Source organism: Thamnophis sirtalis, unplaced genomic scaffold, assembly GCF_051295495.1.
Source record: "Thamnophis sirtalis isolate CommonGarterSnake01/CBP01778 unplaced genomic scaffold, rThaSir2_p1.2 scaffold_8, whole genome shotgun sequence".
Taxonomy (NCBI): domain Eukaryota; kingdom Metazoa; phylum Chordata; class Lepidosauria; order Squamata; family Natricidae; genus Thamnophis; species Thamnophis sirtalis.
Window position 1 is genome coordinate 38,238,424 of NW_028261388.1, and position 23,465 is coordinate 38,261,888.

A 23,465-nucleotide genomic window follows, 5' to 3' on the forward strand; every position below is an offset into this window, starting at 1 on the left:
CTTTTCTAGATTTGCACATGTAACACAGAGTTGAGTTGCTCCCGGTTCGGCCCGGTTCAGCCGAACCAGTAGTGGCGGCATCAGGAGGTTCCACCCACCCTCCCTGATGCTTCTGCACATGCGCAGAAGAGTTGTGCATATACGCATGCATGCAAGCACAAGCTAACGGGTAGTAAACCGGTTAGCAACCACCACTGATGTGATACCAGTCATCCATGCCCTATTTACATCATGTTTATATTGCAGCTCCATGAAACAACATCCAGAAATTTTATAGAATATAATTCAGGACTAGGTCTCTTAACTAATTTGCTGAGTAAAAATGATATGAATACTGAAAAACTGACAGTAGTTAGCATTTATTTTCTGAGTTCATCTAAAGGTGAAACCCCTAAAGTTTAGGATGAATTCTGATTAGGTTTACTCCAGAGATGGGATTGAAAAATGTTAGCAACCAGTTCTCTGTACGGTTGCTGGTTAGGCATGGCGATGGGGAAATGGCCTAGTCAGCTTTCTGCACCATAGTGGCAGGGGGCATTTTCACCCTCCCAAGGCTCTGGAGATTTTTCTCAAGCCTCTGGGAGGGTGAAAACGGCCTCCCCCGGGCTCTGGAGGCCCTCCAGAGACCAGAAACAGTCCCATTTCCTGACTTCAGATACTTCTGATAGGCCAATTTTTCACCCTTCCAGAGCTTCAGTGTGGGCACTTATCTGGCATGATGAACAGGCCGCGTAGAGACTAATGGAAGGGGCGGCAAGAGTGAACAGGGTCAGCTGGTCCTTGTAACTACTAGCTTGGCAAACCATATTAAAGTTAACATCCAGTCCGAACGAGCTGAATCCCACCCCTGGTTTACTCTAAGAAAATGCTTGTCTTGTGAGCAAGTAAAACTGCAATAGAGATCTTTTGAAGTGTCCCATTGATGAGAAAAGACCATTAATTAACAGATGGAGAATAAAGTCCTTCTAGAATCAAAATGGGCTCATTCTTTGCAGATTTTTTAAGGAAAAAACTGTCAAGTGACAACTTTTTAATTTTATATTGTGTATGGTTTTATAATTTCAACATACTTCATACGGGTAGATTGTATGTTTTATTGCTTTATTTTTTTCTCATTTTGATAGCCCTTGGTAAAGAACATGGCATAAAATATTAATCATAGCTACATAAAGTAATTTAAAAATTTCAAGAAGATAAGTGCAATTCATAGCTCTTTAAAGCTCTGTTGACTGTAAGTCTTATGTCTGTATTTCTGGCTATTCTAATCTGTCAAGACTATCTTCAGCTTCAGTAAATTCCCAGAAATATTACATCCAGTTTAAAGCTTTGAATGATTTATGACATAAGAGATATTCAGAAGTGCAAGATTGCAAAGTTTGATTTTCTTTTCTTTTGCTATGCAGAGGTTGTTTACAATGACCCCATTTAAGATTCATTACCTGGGTTATTGACTAAGGTATGCATTTCAATCATGTTTATGCTTGCAATCACTGAATGTAATGACTCTCAAGGTCCACATATACTATTGGGTACTCCATCCCTTAATTTCTTCCTCTTGGATCAACCCCTCCTCCTTCTTTCTCAATCTCTTTTTTCTCTCCCTTCCTTACTAAGCAATTACATTGGCCTCTCTCTTTAAATTAACTTTGGAAAAATATGGATAGACTACTTTATCTTTTAGATAGAATTTGGAGGGAAAGGTATGAGAGGAATAGAATTGCTGAAGATTTAAAGACATTTGTTGTACTGAATTAGGCATCTCCTGGCCATTGGATCCTAAATTCACATAAGTTGTTCCAGCCCTAGCAGTGTGTGTGTCTGAAAAACAATCAACAAGGATAGTTGAACAATAGTTAGATAAATTTGCAGAAAAACAATTATTGCCATGGCCCCTGACATACTATCCCTAGCTGCAGAAAAAGTTCTGTTACTATGCATGGGAACTATACTACTGAAAGTATAATTGCTTTCTGTTTAATTGTGTTCTTAATGCTACTGGAGAAGCATAAAACTCTTTAAATGAATCTGTCGAGCTCCTGAATTTGTATCCTGTTATTAGACAAACCATGACACTTTGGGCGAACATTTCAAAGATATTTCTTTACCTAAACAGAAAAACACAATAACCACAGGCAAGCAAAAAAGCATTGGGAGCAAGAGATGATCACATGACAGCACTGAAGCAGCCACATATTTTCCAAATTTCAATCTCTGGGAGTCATAGGTCCCTGTAATTTAGCTCTTTTGAAATATATTCAAAAATTGTTGCAGTATGATCCACAGTTTCATCCAATTTAAGGTTACAAATAACTAAATGGAAATAACATTTTAGTGGTATATCGATTTACCATATTTATAACATTCCTGCTAAGCGGAAGATTCTGAAAAATAACATAACTTATTCTAAGAGCATGTTGCAATGAAATAATCAATCTGACTGATGTGCGCATGTGCGAAGGAAGATGGCTGCCTGAGCTCACCGCTCAGGTTGGAAGACAGAGAAAATACCCAGTCTGTGTTTTTACCGACCGCTGGACCTCTCGAACGGAAGGTTTTGGGAGAGAGGAATCCAGAGCGTCCGGAGGGCTGCCTGCTGGAAAGACATTCTTGGGCGTCCTGGGACAAGCCTCGGCGGTGTTAAACAACGTGGGACAGCCTTCGGGCGCCGTTCCCCCCCCCCCCGGTGGATGGTGGCTTTTCAGCTGACAGGCAGCGTTTCTTGCTGGCGTGGACAGAGAGAGGCAGAGAGAGGCAGCTGATAGGCAACGTTTCTAGCTGGCGTGGAGCGAGGAAGGCAGAGACAGTCTTGGACGAGCCTCGGCGGTGTTGGACAGCGTGGGACGGCCTTCGGGCGGCGTTTCCCCCCCCCCCCCGCGGATGGTGGTTTCTCAGTCAACAGGCAGCGTTTCTATCGGGGAGAGCAGCGTTTTCATCTGGAGGGAGGCTGAAGGAGCCTGCTCCAGTGGCCTGATAATTTCTGGCGAGCGACTGCTGGGCACCCCCCCCCCCCGCCCTCCTCTGCTGCTCCCCCCGCTGCCCCCCCCCTCGCCACATGAACAATAGACAGTAACGGCGCCTTCTTAACGAGGCCAATCTACAATCCTGGCCTGAGGGAGCTTTGGCCCTCTTTAATTGCTGGCTAAGAGAGCCTCGCCCTCCCCCCCCTGCTGCTGGGTGACGTTTCTTTCTTTTCAGCTTTGGCATTTCAGCTGCTCCTTGTGAGGGATTGAGATTCACGCCGGGCTAGCCATCGCCCTATGGAGAAGGTGATCAGCCAGGAACAGTACTGGGAGAGAATGGGAGGCTGTTCACATCTACTGCCATTCCAGCTCGGCTGGGCACCCCCTCCTCCCGCTCCCTTCGGCTTGGCCCCTCCTTTCGGTGAACTCTCCCCCCCACCTGGTTGCTGCTGCTGCAGGGCCTGCTATAGGGCCTTCTGCTGTTCGACATCTGACTCTTTTTTGAGCGCGGCTTCTGGACTGCATTTCCATCTGGCACGGCCACTGCTACCTGATACCACCCTGGACTTCTGGCCTCAGAGAGCGCCACCATTAGATGAGCGGGGGTACTGCAGTATGCGAGAAAGCCCCCTGCTTCCTTCAGCTACTCTGGACTTTCTGGATTTTCCCAGAATCTGTCTGTTGCAGAGCCATCTGCTGAGAACTATTTGGCTCTCCCTGAACTCGCACTTTAACAATTTTGCGCTACTTTTATTCTTCTTATTTCCTTCTTTTTTCTCTCCCTTTTTCTTCTATCTTTAGTATGTTGAGTATATGGGATTGTATGTAAGTGTGTGAGTGACCCACCTTTATTGTTATTACTGTTGCATTTGTGTATTTTAATAATTACGTGGGGACTGGTTGTGTGAGTGTTTGAGTATGCTTGGCTCGGAGGACCTGCTAGGGAAGGCGGGGGGTACCGGGGTGATTGGGGGGACTACGGCCACGGGAGTGGGTCGGAGCATTGCGGTCGTGACAGGGAGAGGCAGATACGGCGGGGACCTTAGGGCTAGCCATTACCGGGGAAGGAGGGTTCGCTACATTACAGAGATCCCTCCTTCCGGCCCTTTGAGTCCCACTCCAAGACCAGATGGCGCGAGTACCCAGGACCCTGGTCTCAGGCTGCTGTTGCTAAATGCCAGGTCTGTTATTCACAAGGCTCCCCTCGTCCGGGACTTAATTGTTGACGAGAGGGCAGACCTGGCATGTATTACTGAAACCTGGCTGGGCACAGAAGGAGGAGTCCCCCTTGTAGAGATGTGCCCAGAGGGATTTCAGGTGCTTCATCAGCCGAGAGCCCAGGGAAGGGGTGGCGGTGTGGCTATTGTAATCCGGGAGTCTCTGTTACCTCGTAGGGTCCCTGCTCCGGAGCTTGTCGGGTGTGAGTCCCTGCTGATAAAGTTGGACCTCAAGGGTCAAGTGGGTTTGCTGCTAACGTACCTGCCTCCCAACTGCGTTGCAGCATCCCTCCCCTCGCTCCTCGAGTCAGTAGCCGAGCTGGCAGTTGAGTTCCCCAGGCTTATAGTTCTGGGGGACTTCAATTTGCCATCGCTCGGTGAACGCTCTGATGGGGCGCAGGAGTTCATGGCTTCCATGACAGCCATGGGCTTGACCCAGGTAATTCGGGGCCCAACCCATGCAGCGGGTCACATGCTCGACCTCGTATTCCTCTCGGAGCAGTGGATGTGTGATCTTGGTCTGAGGGGTAATGAGATCATACCCCTGTCGTGGTCAGACCATTGCCTACTGAGGCTTGACTTCCGGAGGCCAAACCCCCACCGTAGGGAGGAGGAACCGACCAGGTGGTTCCGCCCCAGGCGACTTATGGACCCATTGAGGTTCCAGACGGAGCTTGGGGTCATTCCTGATACTCTCGCCCACAGTTCGGCGGAGACTCTGGTTGCCGCCTGGCACTCGGCGGCGTCGGAGTCTCTTGATCGGATTGCGCCACTACGGCCCCTCCGGGTCAGTGGATCCCGGAGGCCCCCTTGGTTTACCGAGGAGCTCCGGGAGAAGAAACGCCGGAGGAGATGCCTAGAGCACCAGTGGAGGTCCGATAAGTCCGAGGCGAACCGAGCACTTCTAACCACCTGCACCAAGGACTACGTTCGAGCATTAAGAACTGCCAAAAGATCATACATTTCTGCCTTGGTTGCGTCCGCCGAGTCACGCCCAGCCGCCCTGTTTAGGATAACCCGCTCCCTCCTTAACAGGAGGGATGCGGGAGACCCCTTGCAGGGTAGGGCTGAGGACTATGCTCAATTCTTGGCGGACAAAATAGCTCGGTTTCGGTCGGACTTGGACTCCACCGCAGTAGATCCAGCCGAGACACAGGAGGACTGCTTGGCAAATCATCTCTGGGTTGAGTTCCAGGATGTTGCCTCTGGGGATGTGGACAAGGCCATTCGAGCTGTAAGTGCCTCCACCTGTATTCTGGACCCGTGTCCCTCCTGGCTGGTTGCCAACAGCAGGGAGGTGACACATGGCTGGATCCAGGCGGTCGTGACCGCCTCCCTTCGGGAGGGGCACTTCCCCGCCGTACTTAAAACGGCGGTGGTGAGACCCCTCCTGAAGAAACCATCCTTGGATCCAGCCATTTTAAACAACTTTCGTCCTGTCTCCAACCTCCCCTTTATCGGGAAGGTTGTTGAGAAGGTGGTGGCCTTCCAGCTTCAACGGGCCTTGGAGGAAGCTAGTTATCTTGACCCCTTCCAGTCCGGCTTCAGACCTGGTTACAGCACAGAAACCGCTTTGGTCGCATTGACCGATGATCTCTGGAGGGCCAGAGATGGAGGCTATGCATCCATCCTGGTTCTCCTTGACCTCTCAGCGGCTTTCGATACCATCGACCATGGTATCCTTCTGCGACGACTGCGGGAGGTGGGAGTGGGAGGCACTGTTTTACGGTGGTTCTCCTCCTACCTCTCGGACAGGTCGCAGTCGGTGTTGGTCGGGGGGCAGAGATCGTCCCTGAGGCCCCTAACATGTGGGGTGCCACAGGGTTCGGTCTTATCCCCCCTACTATTTAACATTTACATGAAACCGCTGGGCGAGATCATTCGGAGGCACGGGATAAAATACCATCAATATGCGGACGATACGCAACTGTATCTGTCCGCCCCGTGCCAACTCAATGAAGCGGTGGACGTGATGAACCAGGGTCTAGAGGCCGTTAGGAACTGGATGAGCGCTAACAAACTGGTACTCAACCCGGACAAGACCGAGTGGCTGTTGTGCTTCCCTCCCAATAATTTGGCGAATGTACCAACACTTAGGCTGGGGGGTCAAATTTTACACCCCTCAGATAGGGTCCGCAACTTAGGAGTCCTCCTGGACCCACAGCTGACTTTTGACCACCAGCTGTCAGCTGTGACCAGGGGGGCATTTGCCCAGGTTCGCCTGGTCCGCCAGTTGCGGCCCTACCTAGACCGGGAGGCTCTCACAACAGTCACTCGAGCCCTTGTGATCTCTAGGCTGGAATACTGCAATGGGCTCTACATGGGGTTGCCCTTGAAGTGCATCCGGCGACTACAGTTAGTCCAGAATGCAGCCGCGCGAGTGATAGTGGGCGCACCGCGGTTCGCCCACGTTACACCTGTCCTCCGCGAGCTGCACTGGCTACCTGTTGGTCTCCGGGTGCGCTTCAGGGTACTGATGACCACCTTTAAAGCACTCCATGGTAGTGGATCTGGGTACTTGAGAGACCGCCTCCTGCCGATTACCTCCCTTCGACCAATTCGATCGCACAGACTGGGCCTCCTCCGAATCCCATCTGCCAGTCAATGCCGACTGGCGACTACACGGAGGAGAGCCTTTTCTGTTGCAGCTCCGACCCTGTGGAACGATCTCCCCGCTGAGATCCGTACCCTCACCACCGTCCAGACCTTCCGCGCAGCCCTCAAGATCTGGCTCTCCCAGCAGGCCTGGGGATAGGTTCCTAATTCACCCGCCCGAGTGTTTGATTGTTGAACGAAAGTTGCGTTTTACTATTTTTTTCTTTGTTCACATTTTGTTTTGTTTTTGATGTTGCACTTCCCTCCCTTGTGATTGTGAGCCGCCCTGAGTCCCCTCAGGGAAAAGGGCGGCCTATAAATTTTAATAAATTCTAAATTCTAAATTCTAAATTATTTTTTAAAAAACAGAACAGATAGTTAAAATGGCAGTTAAAGCTATTCCTTAGCAGTAACTTTAAAAAGTTTATAGAACTTAAAATAAAAGTGATAGTTTATCAACAAAAAGACTAATGGAAAGGATTTACAGTGCTTTTTTCAGATACCAGCCAACCTATGAAGACAAAGGGATATAGATGAATAATTAAATTTATTAGCATAAAGAAAGGACAGACTCCTGTAAAAAGAAATGCTTTTTTAAGATAATCTTAAGGCCACCAAGCTTTAAGACTAAGGTGACCAGATGTCCCGGTTTCAGCGGGACAGTCATGATTTATAACAATTTGTCCCGTGTCCCGGGGCGTTTTAATTTTCTGGCTTCATGTTGAAAGCCCAGTGGATTTACTTGGCTAGAGAGGTAGCGAGTGTTCCTTCCTGGATTTTTCGGAAGGGAGGGGCACGGAGGTTGGAGGTTGGCTCGTGTGGAAAAAATGGTGGCAAAGTTTCTTTGAAAAATATTTCCCTGACTAATTTCACCATTTTAATATGCTCAGTTCTTTGTATTAACATCTACATCATTCTGGATTGACTTGGAGTGCTCACTTGTGCCTGCTGGTAAGTGAGCTGGTTTTTTTTCTTTTATTTTTTTTAATGTATTTTAAAATAATATTTTATTTATTGTGCATAGGATTTTTTTAAATAGTTTTATTCTGTGTGGATTGTCTTAGACTATTTTAAAAAAGATTCTATCCAAAATAAATTGAAGTGAAACCATTTTTTAAAATTCTATGCACAATACTTTGAAATGTTTTACTTCAATTTATTCTGTGTGGATTCTTTTTTTAAATTATCTTAGACTATTTAAAAAAAGATTCTATCCAAAATACAAAATACCAGCTGCAGTTATTCACTTAAGAACTGTGGCAAGAAAGGTGGTATAATGGGCTTAGTGACCAAAGTTAAAATGGCATTGAAAAATGTGACTGATGACCATTTTTCACACTTAGCAATCATTTTCACACTTAGCAACCGTTGCAGCATCCTCATGGTCACGCGATCAAAATTTTGATGTTTGGCAACAGATTCGTATTTATGATGGTTTCAGTGTCCTGGGGTCATATAATCACCTTTTGACAAAGTCAAATGGGGAAACCAGATTCACTTATGTTACTAACTTATCAGGTGCAGTTATTCACTTAAGAACTGTGGCAAGAAAAGTGGTATAGTGACCAAAGTTACAATGGCATTGAAAAAAGTGACTGATGACCATTTTTCACACTTAGCGACCATTTTCACACTTAGCGACCATTGCAGCATCCTCATGGTCACGTGATCAAAATTTTGATGTTTGGCAACAGTTACAATTTATATTTGTAAATTGTAGTTATGTTAAAATAAAATAAAAATCACAACACTATTTTTGCGTTGTATGAAAATTTTTGTTGCTCCGTATAAAATTTTTAATCAAGCCCCCCCCCCCCCCCCGGTCAAAGGTGTCCCTCTTTACCAATCTGAAAATCTGGTTACCTTATTTAAGACTCAAGGGGCCGTCATTCTAAGAAACTACCTCAGAAATGTATTATTATATATATAGCAATAGCAATAGCAGTAGACTTATATACCACTTCATAGGCCTTTCAGGCCTCTCTAAGCGGTTTACAGAGAGTCAGCATATTGCCCCCAACAATCTGGGTCCTCATTTTACCCACCTCGGAAGGATGGAAGGCTGAGTCAACCCTGAGCCGGTGGGATTTGAACCGCTGACCTGCTGATCTAGCAGTAGCCTGCAGTGCTGCATTTAACCACTGCGCCACCTTGGCTCATAGATTTCTTATCGCTAATTCATTAGGTAGCAACTAAGTAGGCAACTCCCCCCCCCCCCGGCAAAAAACCCTATTTCAGACTAGTCAAACTAGGTTCCTCTTGAGAAAAATCTGGTTCGTATGAATAACATCACTTTTATAAATGAACAGATGTTAACATTATATACAGTGTAGCCTGACTAACATAGCAGATGCTGTGCTTCTCAGATCAAAAGAAGAGATACTGATGATTATCAGTTTCTTGTCCATTTTCAATTTGCATATAAGATTATCCAGAAGTTTGGAGTTCCAAAAGAAGTTTACTTCATGAATGTGAGCATGAATTTTGTTTATAAAAATATTGTATCACTTATATCTCTAAATAATTTATCTTCATCCTTTAATCTACATAAATAATTCCAAAAAGGGAAATAAAAACTATTACAAATCTCAACAATAGCCTAACAACTTTGAATTTTAACCCTAAATTTGTTTCCTTTTGCACCAAACAATTGATATGTATTTAGACTTATTAAAAGAGATTCAGGTGTTCATCTTATTTCTGTCCATGTTAGACATGGAATATTAATATTGTAATTAAGATAATGTAAAGCATCGGACAGAAGAACAAGAAGAGACTTGTACATGATCTTTTCTCCCTTTCCTAGGCCACTATATCTGAGCTACAAAAATTTGTATGACTAGTAGATAATTTTCTATAGGTGGTCTTTTTTTGTTTGTTTGTTTGTTTTTTACAACAGATGAGCTTTTGAAACCCAGATATAACCGGCATTAGACTTCAAAAGTGTTTGCAGATTTCTGCCTGAAAAAAAAGTGTTGTCACTCCGGAATCTATCTTGTAGAAGCACCTCTACTAACACTGAAAAGTTTGCAATTTATCATCTTTCAATTTCCTTTTGCAGACTGATAACTTGGCCAAAAGAGCTGATAGTTTTTCAGCAATAACCATAATGTGACCCCAGGGACGTAAACAATTTATCTCATTCATATAGTGAAAAATATGTGCCAAGAAAACAAGTCATAAATGAACTCCTTTTGTTATGTAAGAATAGGCTTTCCTTTTCTCTCAAAAAAAGTGAAGTTTTTCTTTTTAAAAGTGAAACTTCTACCCAAAATTTCAGTCAAATACTTCAGGAGTTGTCCTCTGGAAAGCCAACAAAATTCTATATAGTAAGAATAAGTTCATATACCATATTTGGGGGGGGGGAAACCTCTTGAAAAGACATTGATTAAGAGCAGGGGCTCTAATGAAGTTGATTATTTTCACAATAGACAAATATTCTTAGAATCATAGGGCTGGAATGGACCTTGGAGGTTTTTTAGTCCAACCTCCTGCTCAAGGCAGGATACCTTACACCATCTTGGTCAAATGGTTGTCCAGTCTATTTCTGAAAACCTCCAACGATGGAGCACCCACAACCACAGGAGGCAAGCTATTCTACTGATTAATTGCTCTTGCTGTCAGAAAAAGTCTCCTTATTTCTAGGTTGATTTTTTAAAAAAAGCTTCTACCCATCACTTCTTGTTCTACATTCTGGTGTCTCTTCTTTGTGACAGCCTGTCAAGTACTGGAAAACAGTTATAACATTCCCTCTGATCCTTCTTGTTGATAGGCTAGTCATAACTAGGTCCCTCAACCATTTGTCATACAATTTAGACTTTTTATCATCTTTGTTGCTCTTCTCTGCATACTTTCCAGGGTCTCAACCTTTCTCCCTCTCCCTCTCCCTCTCCCCCTCCCTCCCTCCCTCCCTCCCTCCTTCCCCCCCCCCTCTCTCTCTCTCTCTCTCTCTCTCTCTCTTGTATCATGGTGAGCAGAACTGCATACAATATTCTAACCTGCATTTCTAATTTTCAAAGCAATTATAAGTCTGGGAGTTTTTGTTGATTTGTAAATTCTCCAAGAGAAGATAAGGCAAAAAAGAGAATAATTTATAAGTTTCCCTTCCTCTTTCTTTCTTTCTTTCTTTCTTTCTTTCTTTCTTTCTTTCTTTCTTTCCACATCCCTTCAAGTCAGTTTTGGCAACTGCCTCATAGGCAACTCTATGCAGTTGTCTTAGCAAGATTTGCCGTTGCTTCCTTCCTACGGCTGGGAAGGAATGACAACTTATGATCATACAAACGGCATAACTAAAATTCACAGTTTTCCAGTTTCTAGTCCAGTGCTTTAATCGCTACACCAAACTGACTCTTATTTCTTCTTCTGGTTTCCCAAAACTAAAATAGCACTTTCCTTGGCTTTGAATACCATATCAAAGCTCAGGCTCTGGTTAATAAGTCATATGCAACTAGCAAAAGACAATGGTAAATCTTCAGATGTACACACACACTGATTCAAAGATACAATCTCATTAACTCTTTCTTTTCCTTACTACATTGGGCAAACATTGACACAAAGCATTATAAATTGTAGTCTTTTCCTAAGTTGGACAGATGACACCCAAAACGCTTAAATAGGAGGCAGTATCATATATTTAAATAATATAAAGAATAAAGATTCTGTCGTTGTTAGCAAATTGTTTTATATAGGCAACATTATAACAAAATAGTTATAAGAATTATTGCTTTTTTAGATATTAAGAACTTGAAAGCTTCCGTCAAGGGTGAATGGCTTTTTATCCAACCCCATGTCACTCGTTAATCTTATGTTTGTGAACTTCTTCCTTCCATTCCATGCTTTAAGTTGTTATTATTTGTATAATGTCTTTTACATTCTTTCCTAAACAAAATCCTATAGTTTGCTGCACAGTGTTCCATTTTTATGTGGCTTATTTCTACACTTATCCTTAGGGAAATATGTTCAGTTTCCAACTCATAAGACCTGTAAATATATCTCAAAATTTTCATTTACATATATGATCCAATTGAACAATGGAGTTTATTGCTCACAACAATACATAGTCTGCTTTTGTAGTAGTTGTTGAATAAATAACTGCTAGACTTTGAGTTCTAAATTTGCTCAATTTGTACATGTGAACCCAAACCCAAATATCACATTTTGGGTTGGAGTCAGTGGTGGGTTGCAGGCAGTACGCCCCAGTACAGGCGTACCAGAACCTGCCCAGAGTACCGAGTACCGTGCCAGTACGGTGCTCCGGAGGGCCCACCCTCCCGCCCTTGTTCCTTACCTGTCTTTAAAGTCTTCGGTGCTTCCGCGCACCTGCACAGTGTGTACAGCACCTGCGCAATGTTCACTGAGCAGCTGGAGCATCACGGAGGCTCACTGAGGTGTCGCCGAACAGTACGACGCATGCACACCAGTTGAAACGGAATCCGGAATGCACCACTAGTTGGAGTGATGCCTGAATTCATTGTGAATTGAATCATCAGCAGCCTCATTATCTTTCTAGGTGAAAAATCAAGAAAAACCTAGGAAACAGCAGATGAAAACGTGATTTCTAGTGCTATAGGTATTCTAGTATAATTATTACTATGTTATACAGAAAACTAACATTTGCATTTCCCCAAACTCATTATAAATTTAAGAAATTACGTTCAGCTGCAACATGGTTGAAGATGAGAAAAAAATGTTTTGCTTTAGATAATCAGCTTATGGGGAAAGTGACCTTTTTGGATGACCTGATATATAAGTTTTGTATTAGTAAAAAAGCATATTTATTTGATGATAGAGAACCTGTAACAACAAAATTTAATATAATTTTATTTATAGCAATATTATCAGAAAGAGAAGCACAGAAGGGGTGAAGTTGTTTTACTAGTTTCATCAAACACTATAAATATTATTTTAACTGTGCAGAAGGAAATACATCCTTCTATTATTCATGAATAGATATTATTTCGTTTCATGTTTTTACTTAGCATATGTATGTATAAAAAGAGTATCAGGTTTTTTTGCATAAAAATATACTTTAGAAAAAGTAATTGAGTAATGAAATTTTCCATTCCTGTTCATCTTATGGGTTTACAAAAGAAACCATCATCTAGGAAATACAAAAAATAAAATTTTAGCCATTATGAGTATAATAGGCGATTATCCTATACCACAGTGCTTGGTTGTACCATATATAGATGTATCTTTATGGAATTCTCTAAATGAATGTTTGTAATTTTCATTTCTGTTGTTTTACGCTACAAGAATATCATTTAGTATTTAATAAACCAGATAACAATTTAGAGAAATGCAATAAAAAGAAAGCAAAAGTAAATTGCTTGTTAGGATTTTGAATTAGTTTAAGCTTACCCTCAAAACTAGGTTAGAAAACTACACATGGAGTAACATAACTGGCAATGGGGAAGAATGTATGTCTCAAACTTTATTTATTTCAAAATTTATTCCCTCATCCAAATCATTGATGAAGATGTTGAAGAGTACTGGGCCTAAAACAGAGCCTTGGGGTATTCCACTGCATATTTCCCTCCATGTAGATGCAGTTCCATCAATGTGTAGTCCTCAATGGAACTGCATCTACATGGAGGGAAGTTTGCAGTGGAGTACCCCAAGGCTCTGTTTTAGGCCCAGTACTCTTCAATATCTTCCTCAATGATTTAGATGAGGGAATAAATGGGAAACTCATCAAATTTGCAGATGACACCAAGCTGGCAGGAATAGCCAACACTCCAGAAGATAGGCTTAAGATACAGAAGGATCTTGACAAACTTGAACATTGGGCACTATCTATTAAAATGAAATTCAATGGTGAAAAGAGTAAGGTTCTACATTTAGGCAAGAAAAACGAAATGCACAGGTACAGTATAGATGGTACCTTGCTCAATAGTAGTAACTGTGAAAGGGATCTTGGAGCTCTAGTGGACAACCATTTAAACATGAGCCAGCAGTGTGCAGCAGCTGCCAAAAAAGCCAACACAGTTCTATGCTGCATAAATAGAGGGATAGAATCAAGATCATGTGAAGTGTTAATACCACTTTATAATGCCTTGGTAAGGCCACACTTGAAATACTGAATTCAGTTTTGGTCGTCATGATGTAGAAAAGATGTGGAGACTCTGGAAAGAGTGCAGAGAAGAGCAACAAAGATGATTAGGGGACTGGAGACTAAAAGATATGAAGAACGGTTGCAGGAACGGGGTATGTCTAGTTTAATTGAAAGGAGGACTAGAGGAGACATGATAGCAGTGTTCCAATATCTCAGGGGTTGCCACAAAGAAGAGGGAGTGAAACTATTTTCCAAGGCACCTGAGGGTAGAACAAGAAGCAATGGGTGGAAACTAATAAAGGAGAGAAGCAACTTAGAACTGAGGAGAAATTTCCTGACAGTTAGAACAATTAATCAGTGGAACAGCTTGCCTCCAGAAGTTGTGAATGCCCCAACACTGCAAGTCTTTAAGAAGATGTTGGATAGCCATTTGTCTGAAACGATATAGGGTTTCTAGAAGACCTCCAAGGTCCCTTCCAACTCTGCTATTGTATTGCATTGTAATTTCAAACAGAAGCTTTCACAAAAGGCTATTAAAAAGCATATCATGCAATGCTCCATTATTTGATTATTATATTGTTGGTGTTAGTATGGAGATTTTAAAACTTTGCAAGCAATTAGATGCCTTTATACTATTAGTTTTCTCTATTTTAGAGTCTCTTGATCTCATTTCAGTTTTTTTTTTTAAATTTAATTGGCAATGGTATCAGAATTAATTTAGAAGCAAGGATACTGGTGCAATCCTTCTATTTAAAAAATAAAGAAATATATGAATTAGAATTTACTGTAGATTTTGAGAAATGGGAAACATTCAGGAATGGAAAAAAAGGCACATAGAAACAAAAGGCAAAAGAACTTAGATCTAAAGAAACTTCAGACAATGCTGACTATACAGTAATAATAGTAAAGAATGTCTTTTTATTTAGCTTGTGCCCATAATAATTCTTTTGCCAGTTTTAGCTATTTTCTATTATATACAATAGCAGAGTTGGAAGGGACCTTGGAGGTCTTCTAGTCCAACCCCCTGCCTAGGCAGGAAACCCTATACCATTTCAGACAGATGGCTATCCAACATCTTCTTAAAGACTTCCAGTGTTGGGGCATTCACAACTTCTGGAGGCAAGCTGTTCCACTGATTAATTGTTCTAACTGTCAGGAAATTTCTCCTCAGTTCTAAGTTGATTCTCTCCTTGATTCCACCCATTACTTCTTGTTCTACCCGCAGGTGCCTTGGAGAATAGTTTGACTCCCTCTTCTTTGTGGCAACCCCTGAGATATTGGAACACTGCTATCATATCTCTCCTAGTCTTTCCTTCTATTAAACTAGACATACCCAGTTCCTGCAACCGTTCTTCATATATTTTAGTCTCCAGTCTCCTAATCATCTTGCTCTTCTCTGCACCATTTACTCTCTGCACTCTTCTATTTATCATAGATATTTAAACTGTGCCAATGTTCTTGTGAGATCATACGACTAGCCTCTTTTTTTGTTCTGCTGCACTGGAAGAATTGTGAACATTAATGGAATAAATTCAAAAACATTTTTAAAAATGAATTGAAAGAGAAAATCACGGAACATTCATTTACTTAACAGAATTGTGACCAGAAAATATATTACATTACAAACTTTAATAGACCAGAGGACATTTTGACAGCTATCTGGATTTGGATTCAAAACTTATTCTTTGATAAATACATTAATATTTAAGATAACAAAAATGTTATTGCTATTACTGTTAAACAAATTATCTAATGTAATATACCATTGGCAGATTTTACAACCAATTACATGAAAGCTAGTGTATTATATTGTGTTAATAACATTTGCAATCTTCATTTAGCAAACATGATTTATAAGCAGAAATGGTTTAGACTTGAATTTAACCAATGTGCATAGAAGACAAATGTGTTATGAAAATAATGACTACAAAGTACAGATGGGCCACAATACATTTTAGATGAATATATAGTATTTAAGAACAAACTTTATTTCGGAAGAAGTTATTCTGCATCAAACTTTGAATATAAACTTTCAAAGAAAACAGTAATGATGGCACTTTAATTCATGATCGAAGTGAAGACAATAATTTGCCATCTACTCAGTCTGAATATGGTTAATAATATTAAGTGCCTTAAAGAACTAAAAGGCATTTAGTTTTCAATTATCATACATTATATAAGCAATATTATATTAATACATGAATTATTGTATAACAGAATATTTATGTTTCTGTCAGCAGTTATGAATTGCATTTATTTTAATATGTTTGTAGGATTATTCAGTGGGGAGTATTTTTTGTTAGTTTTAAATACTGAGAATTTTTCAATATATATTTTCAGGGTGGGAAAATACCAATAAGATGGACTGCTCCTGAAGCCATAGCCTACAGGAAATTTTCTTCTGCAAGCGATGCATGGAGTTATGGAATTGTCATGTGGGAAGTAATGTCATATGGAGAAAGACCGTATTGGGAGATGTCTAATCAGGATGTAAGTTTTAACCAGTTATTACAGATTATTGTTTTCAGAATGCATTTATTCTATTACATAGTGAAAAGAAAAAAAACTACAATCATCAGGAGCACATCTAGTAATAAGTCCTACTGAATAAGACTTGATGTTATGACCCAGGTGGGAAAGATTAGGCAGGCCTCCTGAGTCTTTTATTTCTCATGGAAAGGGTTAAACAATTAACCCTCCACTGACAGGTCAGGCTCCACCCTCAGTTCCTCAAACAAAAGCCCATAAATTACCCAACCAGTCTTCAAAGCAAAAGGCCAGACAGAAAGGGCAGGGCTCAGAGCAAGGCAAAGATCCAAGATAAAGGGCAGTTTTTCCAAAGGGGCACAGTGAAACAACAAACACAGTTCACAAACAAGGGCACACAGTTCAAATTAAAAAGCCAAGAGCACTTCTTAAAACAACACAGAGTCCAAGGCAAGGCAGGTCTGAAAGGAGAATCTTCAGGGCTAGGGCAAGCCAAGAACAGTCCTCAAAACAAGGCAAAGATTATCTTCAAAACAAAACAATCTGAGTCAGAGCCAAGGGAGTGCAATCCGAAAACAAATACTTTTTCCTGGCAAAAGCCCCTCCTCCGAGTAGTCGGGTCATCCTGCTCTTCACATCCACTCTTCACACTCTGGGATTGAATGCGGGAGGTATTTTCTCATCTCCAGAACGCCACCATTCCTCTACTCCACTGCCTGCCCTTTCCATCTCCTCCACCCCTTCCTTGACCAGCTTGAGTCTTCTCTTCCTCCTTGCCTACTCTTCCGAGGCCCAATGGACCTGGAACTGCCTCATTCTCATTGTCATATCATTCCTCCTGAGCCATAGGGACTGCACCATGCGTCTGCGACGGTCCCAGCTCGATCTCCTCCTTCTCCTTTTCCTTCTCCTTCTCAGACTCGAGCTCCAGTGGGGCCATGATACTTGGCTTCAGAATAAACATGCATAGGAATCATTGTTATTACAATATACTGTTAGAAAGTGGAAAATAAAAAATGATTCCCCATTGATCACTATTAACTGCAAGTAAATTAATTAAAATTGCCATGGAACAGGTACCATTGAAATTCTATTTCTATAAGCAAATTAATTAGTATTCCTAGCGTTGACATCAAAGATTAATACCTGGGGAGAAAAATAATTGAAGCCAAGCAAAAATTTCATGATAGATGTGAAACTCTTGTTCATTGTCCATTTCTACTGCAATCTCTTTTAGTATGGTTATTTAGTATGTGGGGATTGTAAAACACAATACCATGAGACTGCATCATTAACAACTGCAGTTCCAGCACTTCTACTTCCCACTGATAGGCGAGAACCCCATGCAACTAAAACTTTCAATTTCCTACTGGCTTCCCAATTGAGTTTGTTTATGGGAACATTACTTGACTGTGGGGATGCTGCGATGACTAGAACTACAAGGACCTGTCATAAGTACCAGTAGTTCAGCACCATTACAACTTTAAAAGTGACTGAATGAATGGTCCTAACCCAAGGACTACCCATAGCATATAATATGCACCAGCAGAGTTTCCTTTTTGTGCCTAGCCATAAGCAAATGGTTCTCAAATATTGTAGTAGCCCTAAATGATAAATGAATTTGTTTCTCACACACCATAAATAAAATTGAGGGCAAGAAAGAAATATACCACTTATTTTTAATAACTAAATGTTAATCTGTACTTCACGTTTCTCCAATATTCTGGCATGACAAGTATCAACTGCAAATGAGGAGCAAATGTCAGAATTTCAGAATTTTGACAGCTCTCTCATTTTGTCTGAGCAAGCTCGATCAAGTTTAAAAACATTATTAAGCTATAGATGACCTAAAGTTTGAGAATCCTTGCCAAAAACTCTGGTGTAGTTTGTTTTGGTTTAACAAAAGTAAGGCAGGAAATTTGGCCAGATGGCTTTATAGAATTACAGTTAAGGGGAAACTAGAAGTAGGACCATGATGTATGCCATCTTGAATTGCACAAAATAAAGGTGGGCTATAAATGTATTATACTTAATTAGTATGAATCTAGCAGATTGTTGTTTACTCAGTGAAGCATAATTTAGTATGATATGTGATACAAGAATCTAGCTTACGACATTTAATAAATTGTACTTTATAGAATTCAGAAGTTCTATAGAACTTGTGGCTTTACATACTTGACTAGCTTTCATTTGGAAAAAAAAACAAATTCAAATATCAAAACAAACAAAAACAATATCACTTCACCTAGTGGGATCTAGAAAAAGAGCCTTTATTGCTATAGCTTCCACCCTCTGAAACCTCTTGCTCCTCAAAGTCAGATCTACTCACATGGGGCCTGCTTTTGAAAGACCTTGAAGATATAGTTGTGCTAACTCAGGGGTGTAAAATTCAAGGCCCATGGGCTGAATCCAACCCACTGGGTGCTTCATTCTGGCCTGTGGGGCCTTCCTGGAAACAGTGAAGGACTGGTCCACAGTACCTCTGCCAGTGAAAACGGAGCCTGTGCATGAGGCCATCCAGGCCAAAAATGGGGCTGGGGGTGCGAGCATCCCCCTTGAGTTCCATTTTTGTTGGCAGAGGACTAGCAAAACTAAAAGCAAAACAAAACAAAAGGAGAAATGCTTTCCCTTTTGGATTTGAACATCTAAGAAGGAAAGGAGAAAGGGAAAGAAGAAACAAAAAGAATGAAAGATGGGAAGTGACCAAGAAAGGAAAAAGAAGGAAAGAGGGGAAGGAAGAAGAAAGGAGAATGAAGAGGGAAGGAAAAAGAAGGGAAGGGAGGGAGGGAGGAAAGTCCTGCCTTAGCCCTTGGCACCAGCAGTCCTGCTGCCCTTTTACTATCCCCTTGCTCCCTCCTCCTGACCTCTCCTGGTGGTCTCTCATTCTATCGCTGAGGATGCTTTGGTTACAAAGCTGAGTCTCCTTGCATGGAGAGGGAGTGGGCCTCCCTCTGACCCACACACTTTGTCCTCCCGCACACAAAATAAGCAACCTAGCCAAGGAGAGCAAGCACAGCAGCAGAAGCCATGAGGAGGAGATAAGCAAAGCCGGGCACTCCCTCTAGAAAGTGGGGCTGGGCTGTGGGGTCCCAGTGCCCTGGGAGCTCGAGGGCTGGGCTGAGCACTTGTCTTCCACTGCCTAGGGCTCTGGACAGTCTGTGCCACCTTCCAGGGGTCCTCTGTGTGGCCTGAGAGGGACAGCAAGGCTGCTTTGGAGGACAATGGTTTGGCACTCTCCCTGGTCTCGCCTTTGCTGGAGACATTGGATCCCCCCAGCCCTGCCTGGACCACCATAGGTGCCCCCAACAGGAGTGATATTGAGGTGACTACCCTCACCCTAGCCACGCTAACTCAGCCCCCCCAAGGTCAATCCTGATGTGGGCCTCAGTGAAATTAAGTTTGACACCCCTGTGCTAGTCTGTGGCCCCAATGGGGATGGCACTTTGGAGGTAAATAATGGGGTAGAAAACACCCCACCTCCTCCCTGGATACTCTTTGCTCCCTCCTTCTTTATCCTGCTTGGTTTTATTTGAACTGAATTTTAAATTAAGATCTTTATTTATTGCTTTAATGTTTTATAGTGCATTTCATTCAATGTCCCTATGCTACCTTTGGCGAGATGGGCAGGATACAATTTTGATAAATAATTGAATAAATAAATCTCCTCTCCCACTTTCTACATAGGTCATTTTGTCCATTGAAGAAGGATATAGACTTCCAGCTCCCATGGGCTGCCCAGCTGCCCTCCATCAACTAATGCTTCATTGCTGGCAAAAGGAAAGAAGCCATCGGCCAAAGTTCACAGACATTGTCAGCTTCTTAGACAAATTGATACGAAACCCCAGCTCTCTTCATACTTTAGTGGAGGATGTGCTAATGTAAGAACCATTTCAGTATGCTTTTTGTATGTGCATGCATGACTGTCACCCTTCAAATTGCCATGTTAATTACTTAATATATAATGATTTTGTTTCTGCATTAAACTAGAGATTTTTTTCATCATCATTCCTTTTTGTTTTCTCTATCATGTCAGTACCATGTATCATATCTCTAGCGGTTGGTAGTTCCTGTAACTTCTCACATTCATTCAAAGTCTATGGAAAACTTCATAAGGAAATTACTTATACTGGATCTGTGTGTGTGTGTATATGTGTGTGTGTAAATTAATTAAGTCACAAAAGCTTGAATGCATTTATATACACATTAATATTGGTTCAAAGATCCCTTACTAACTATCCTAGAGGGTTATATCTGCATGATACAGTATAATCCTTCATTATTTTCAGTCAAGGCCAAACATGTAGCAGCCATATGTTGAAGTCTTATCTTCTTCAGCTTCAGGAAGAACCTCTTTCAAGCGCAGCATAATGTGTGACCATCAAAACCCCTAACTGGGCACCTAATCCAAAATCCCCTTATCCAAATAGTTGGCTCTTGTGATTCAGAGAAGATTGAAACTAGACTGTGAAAACCTGAAATAAACACAATCCTAATAATTATTTTAATGAATGATAATATGGAATATTTACACCCTAAGGCCAGAGATATTCTCTAATTACAAGAAATATTCTTACAGGAAAAAATCTCAAAGGTGCTTTTTCAAAAGATAACTGGACTGTGTTTGTTTTCCTTAAAGAAGAAGAAAACATTTCACTTCTCATCCAAGAAGCTTCTTCAGATCTGATGGGGGGGGGAAGGGGATGGAAGGATAGGCACTGATCGTTGTGACTGGGTGGTGGTGGATGGAAGGATAGGTTCTGACAGGAATTTTGTTTTATTTTCTACTTTTTCCTCAAGGGGAAAAAAAGTCCAGTTGCCTTTGAAAAACCTTATTTGAGATAACTACAGTATGAGCTGGATGACTGAGAACCTCCAGAGGAAAAGATATAATGATTTCATAGCTTATGTAATGTTTAATTGTCAGCCTAATGTACTAAAAAGGTATCATAAAACTAAATCAATAATATATTCTTCGTTTCACAGAATGCCAGATTCACCTGGTGAAATTCCAGAATATCCCTTCTTTGTATCAGTCAGTGATTGGCTGGACTCAATAAAAATGGGCCAATACAAAGTTAATTTCATGGCAGCAGGGTACACATCTATGGATCTTGTTTCAAGAATGAGTATTGAGTAAGTACATTATTTATTAGGATCTGTAAGTTTTATTGGACAGTGGGTAAGTTTGGGATTTTAGAAAGTGCAAAAATACATCACAAAATGGCAGGCATAGGTTAAATCAACAAATATTTATTCCCCATAAAAAATAGCAACTGGATTTGAAATGTAATAAAAATTTGCATTTCAGTCTTACCAGAGTTAAAAATGCAAATTTTCACTATATTTCAAATCCAATTAGTCAACATGTATAATATCCAGTATCCATTTTCTAATAGTTTTCAGGCTGAAGAACAAAATAAATTATATTTGAATTATATTCAATATTTCAGGTTTAATATAGTGAATATTTCAGGTTTAAAAACATCTTGGAACAATTTGTTTTTGTATTTTCTGTACTTCACCCAATATTTCCCAACATTACCTTTATCTTGCAGTGACATTAGAAGAATTGGAGTTGTTCTTATTGGACATCAGAGACGAATAGTGAGCAGTTTACAGACTTTACGATTACACATGATGCACATACAGGACAAAGGATTTCATGTATGAAAATTCTAGAAGCAACTGTGTTTTGTGCCTCAGCATTTCTAAAATGGAAAATACTCTCACCGCTCCTTTCTTCCCAGCTTCAAAAACTGAAACTTCTTCATACTATAAACACAAATATTTATGTTAATTCTTCCAGCTTGGAATTTTTACTTAATTACATAGTTCCATCCTCAATGAACTGATGGTAACATCCTGGCCCCTAATAAAAGACTGTTGCTATATGATGTTGAATAGCTTGGCATGGATGTATAACTTTATATAACAGTAAAGTATTCAGAAAACTTTCATCTACTTTTTTGAAGTGAAGGCTTTCTTGGCTTGGAATTGCTACCTTCTTGTTGTAATTAGAATTTGATGGTAAATTACTAAATAATAATACTAACAACAATAATGATGATAGACATTTATTTTCATGTTTTGTGACATTTTAGCTTCCAATATAAAATGTGCAATCAAGAAAAGAACTTGACACATGTATTTATTTTATTGCTGATCAAATCCCAAATGTAGGGTTTTATTACTACATTTATTTTGTAATTATTACATTTAGTTTATGACAACTGGAATGAAAGCATAAACATTATTGGCCAAAATGAACAATTAAAAATTTATAGTGAAATTTTATGTAAACAGATGTTTACAGAATTTGTGTATAAACACATAAAGTGAATTATTGGCAAAGATCATCATCACGTTTTTAATGATGCCAAGTGTTTAAATGTATGTTTGAACACCAGATTTCTCTATCTTAGAAAGTTTAGAGTACATAGACTACAAACAAATCTAGCCATTGGCTAGTTTCATTATTATTCATGTCTCAGTTTCTATATGCTTCCACAACACTGAGCAAAGTCCCAAAATACGTTTTAAGCAAAATAAAATCCATGATAGGTACCAGTGATTTTACACAATGCAGTTATGTAACTTTCTAAATATATATTTAACATGAGAAAACATAAGAAATTGCTATTTACACATAACAAAAAATGTCTTTAAGCCATTCATTGTGACATATTTAACTTCTCTAGGTTAGACTTTTTTTTAACCCAGAAAAATGACATGGTCATTTTTGGTCATGAAAAATATCAGTTTAATTCTTATACTTTTCAATCATGGAAATGTTTTCAAGTTTTCCAATGAATACAAATGGAAGAACATTCTAATTACTACGTTACTTTCAGGAAACATCATCCTGCCCTTGTGGCCAATGGGGAAAAGAACTGCTTCAAAATAAAAAAAGAAATAGCATCAAGGATGCTATATATTTGAGTAGTAAATGAGGCCATATAGGAATTGGTGCTCATAAATAGCCACTTCAACAGATACCTTTCATAAGCCAGATGTTTGAGCTATAAACTTTAGTAGCCATGGCCTATTTCTGAAATAAAATGCTGTTATCTGTATCTCTTACAAAAAGTATGTAGATCTAATTTGACTACATCATTCATCTTTGCATGGAATAAGTTCTGTTCCAATGGGGGG

General features: G+C 40.7%; 1 protein-coding gene across 1 annotated transcript in view; it reads left to right on the forward strand.

Moving 5' to 3' along the window:
• The window catches only part of EPHA6 (EPH receptor A6), a 415,820-nt gene extending 392,355 nt beyond the window's left edge, over positions 1–23,465 (forward strand). The window contains exons 15-18 of the mRNA XM_087721464.1: positions 16,167–16,316; positions 19,998–20,191; positions 21,297–21,446; positions 21,869–23,465. Coding sequence (XP_087577590.1) covers positions 16,167–16,316; positions 19,998–20,191; positions 21,297–21,446; positions 21,869–21,983 — 609 coding nt within the window. The 3' untranslated portion in view covers positions 21,984–23,465. The remainder of the gene's footprint in view (positions 1–16,166; positions 16,317–19,997; positions 20,192–21,296; positions 21,447–21,868) is intronic.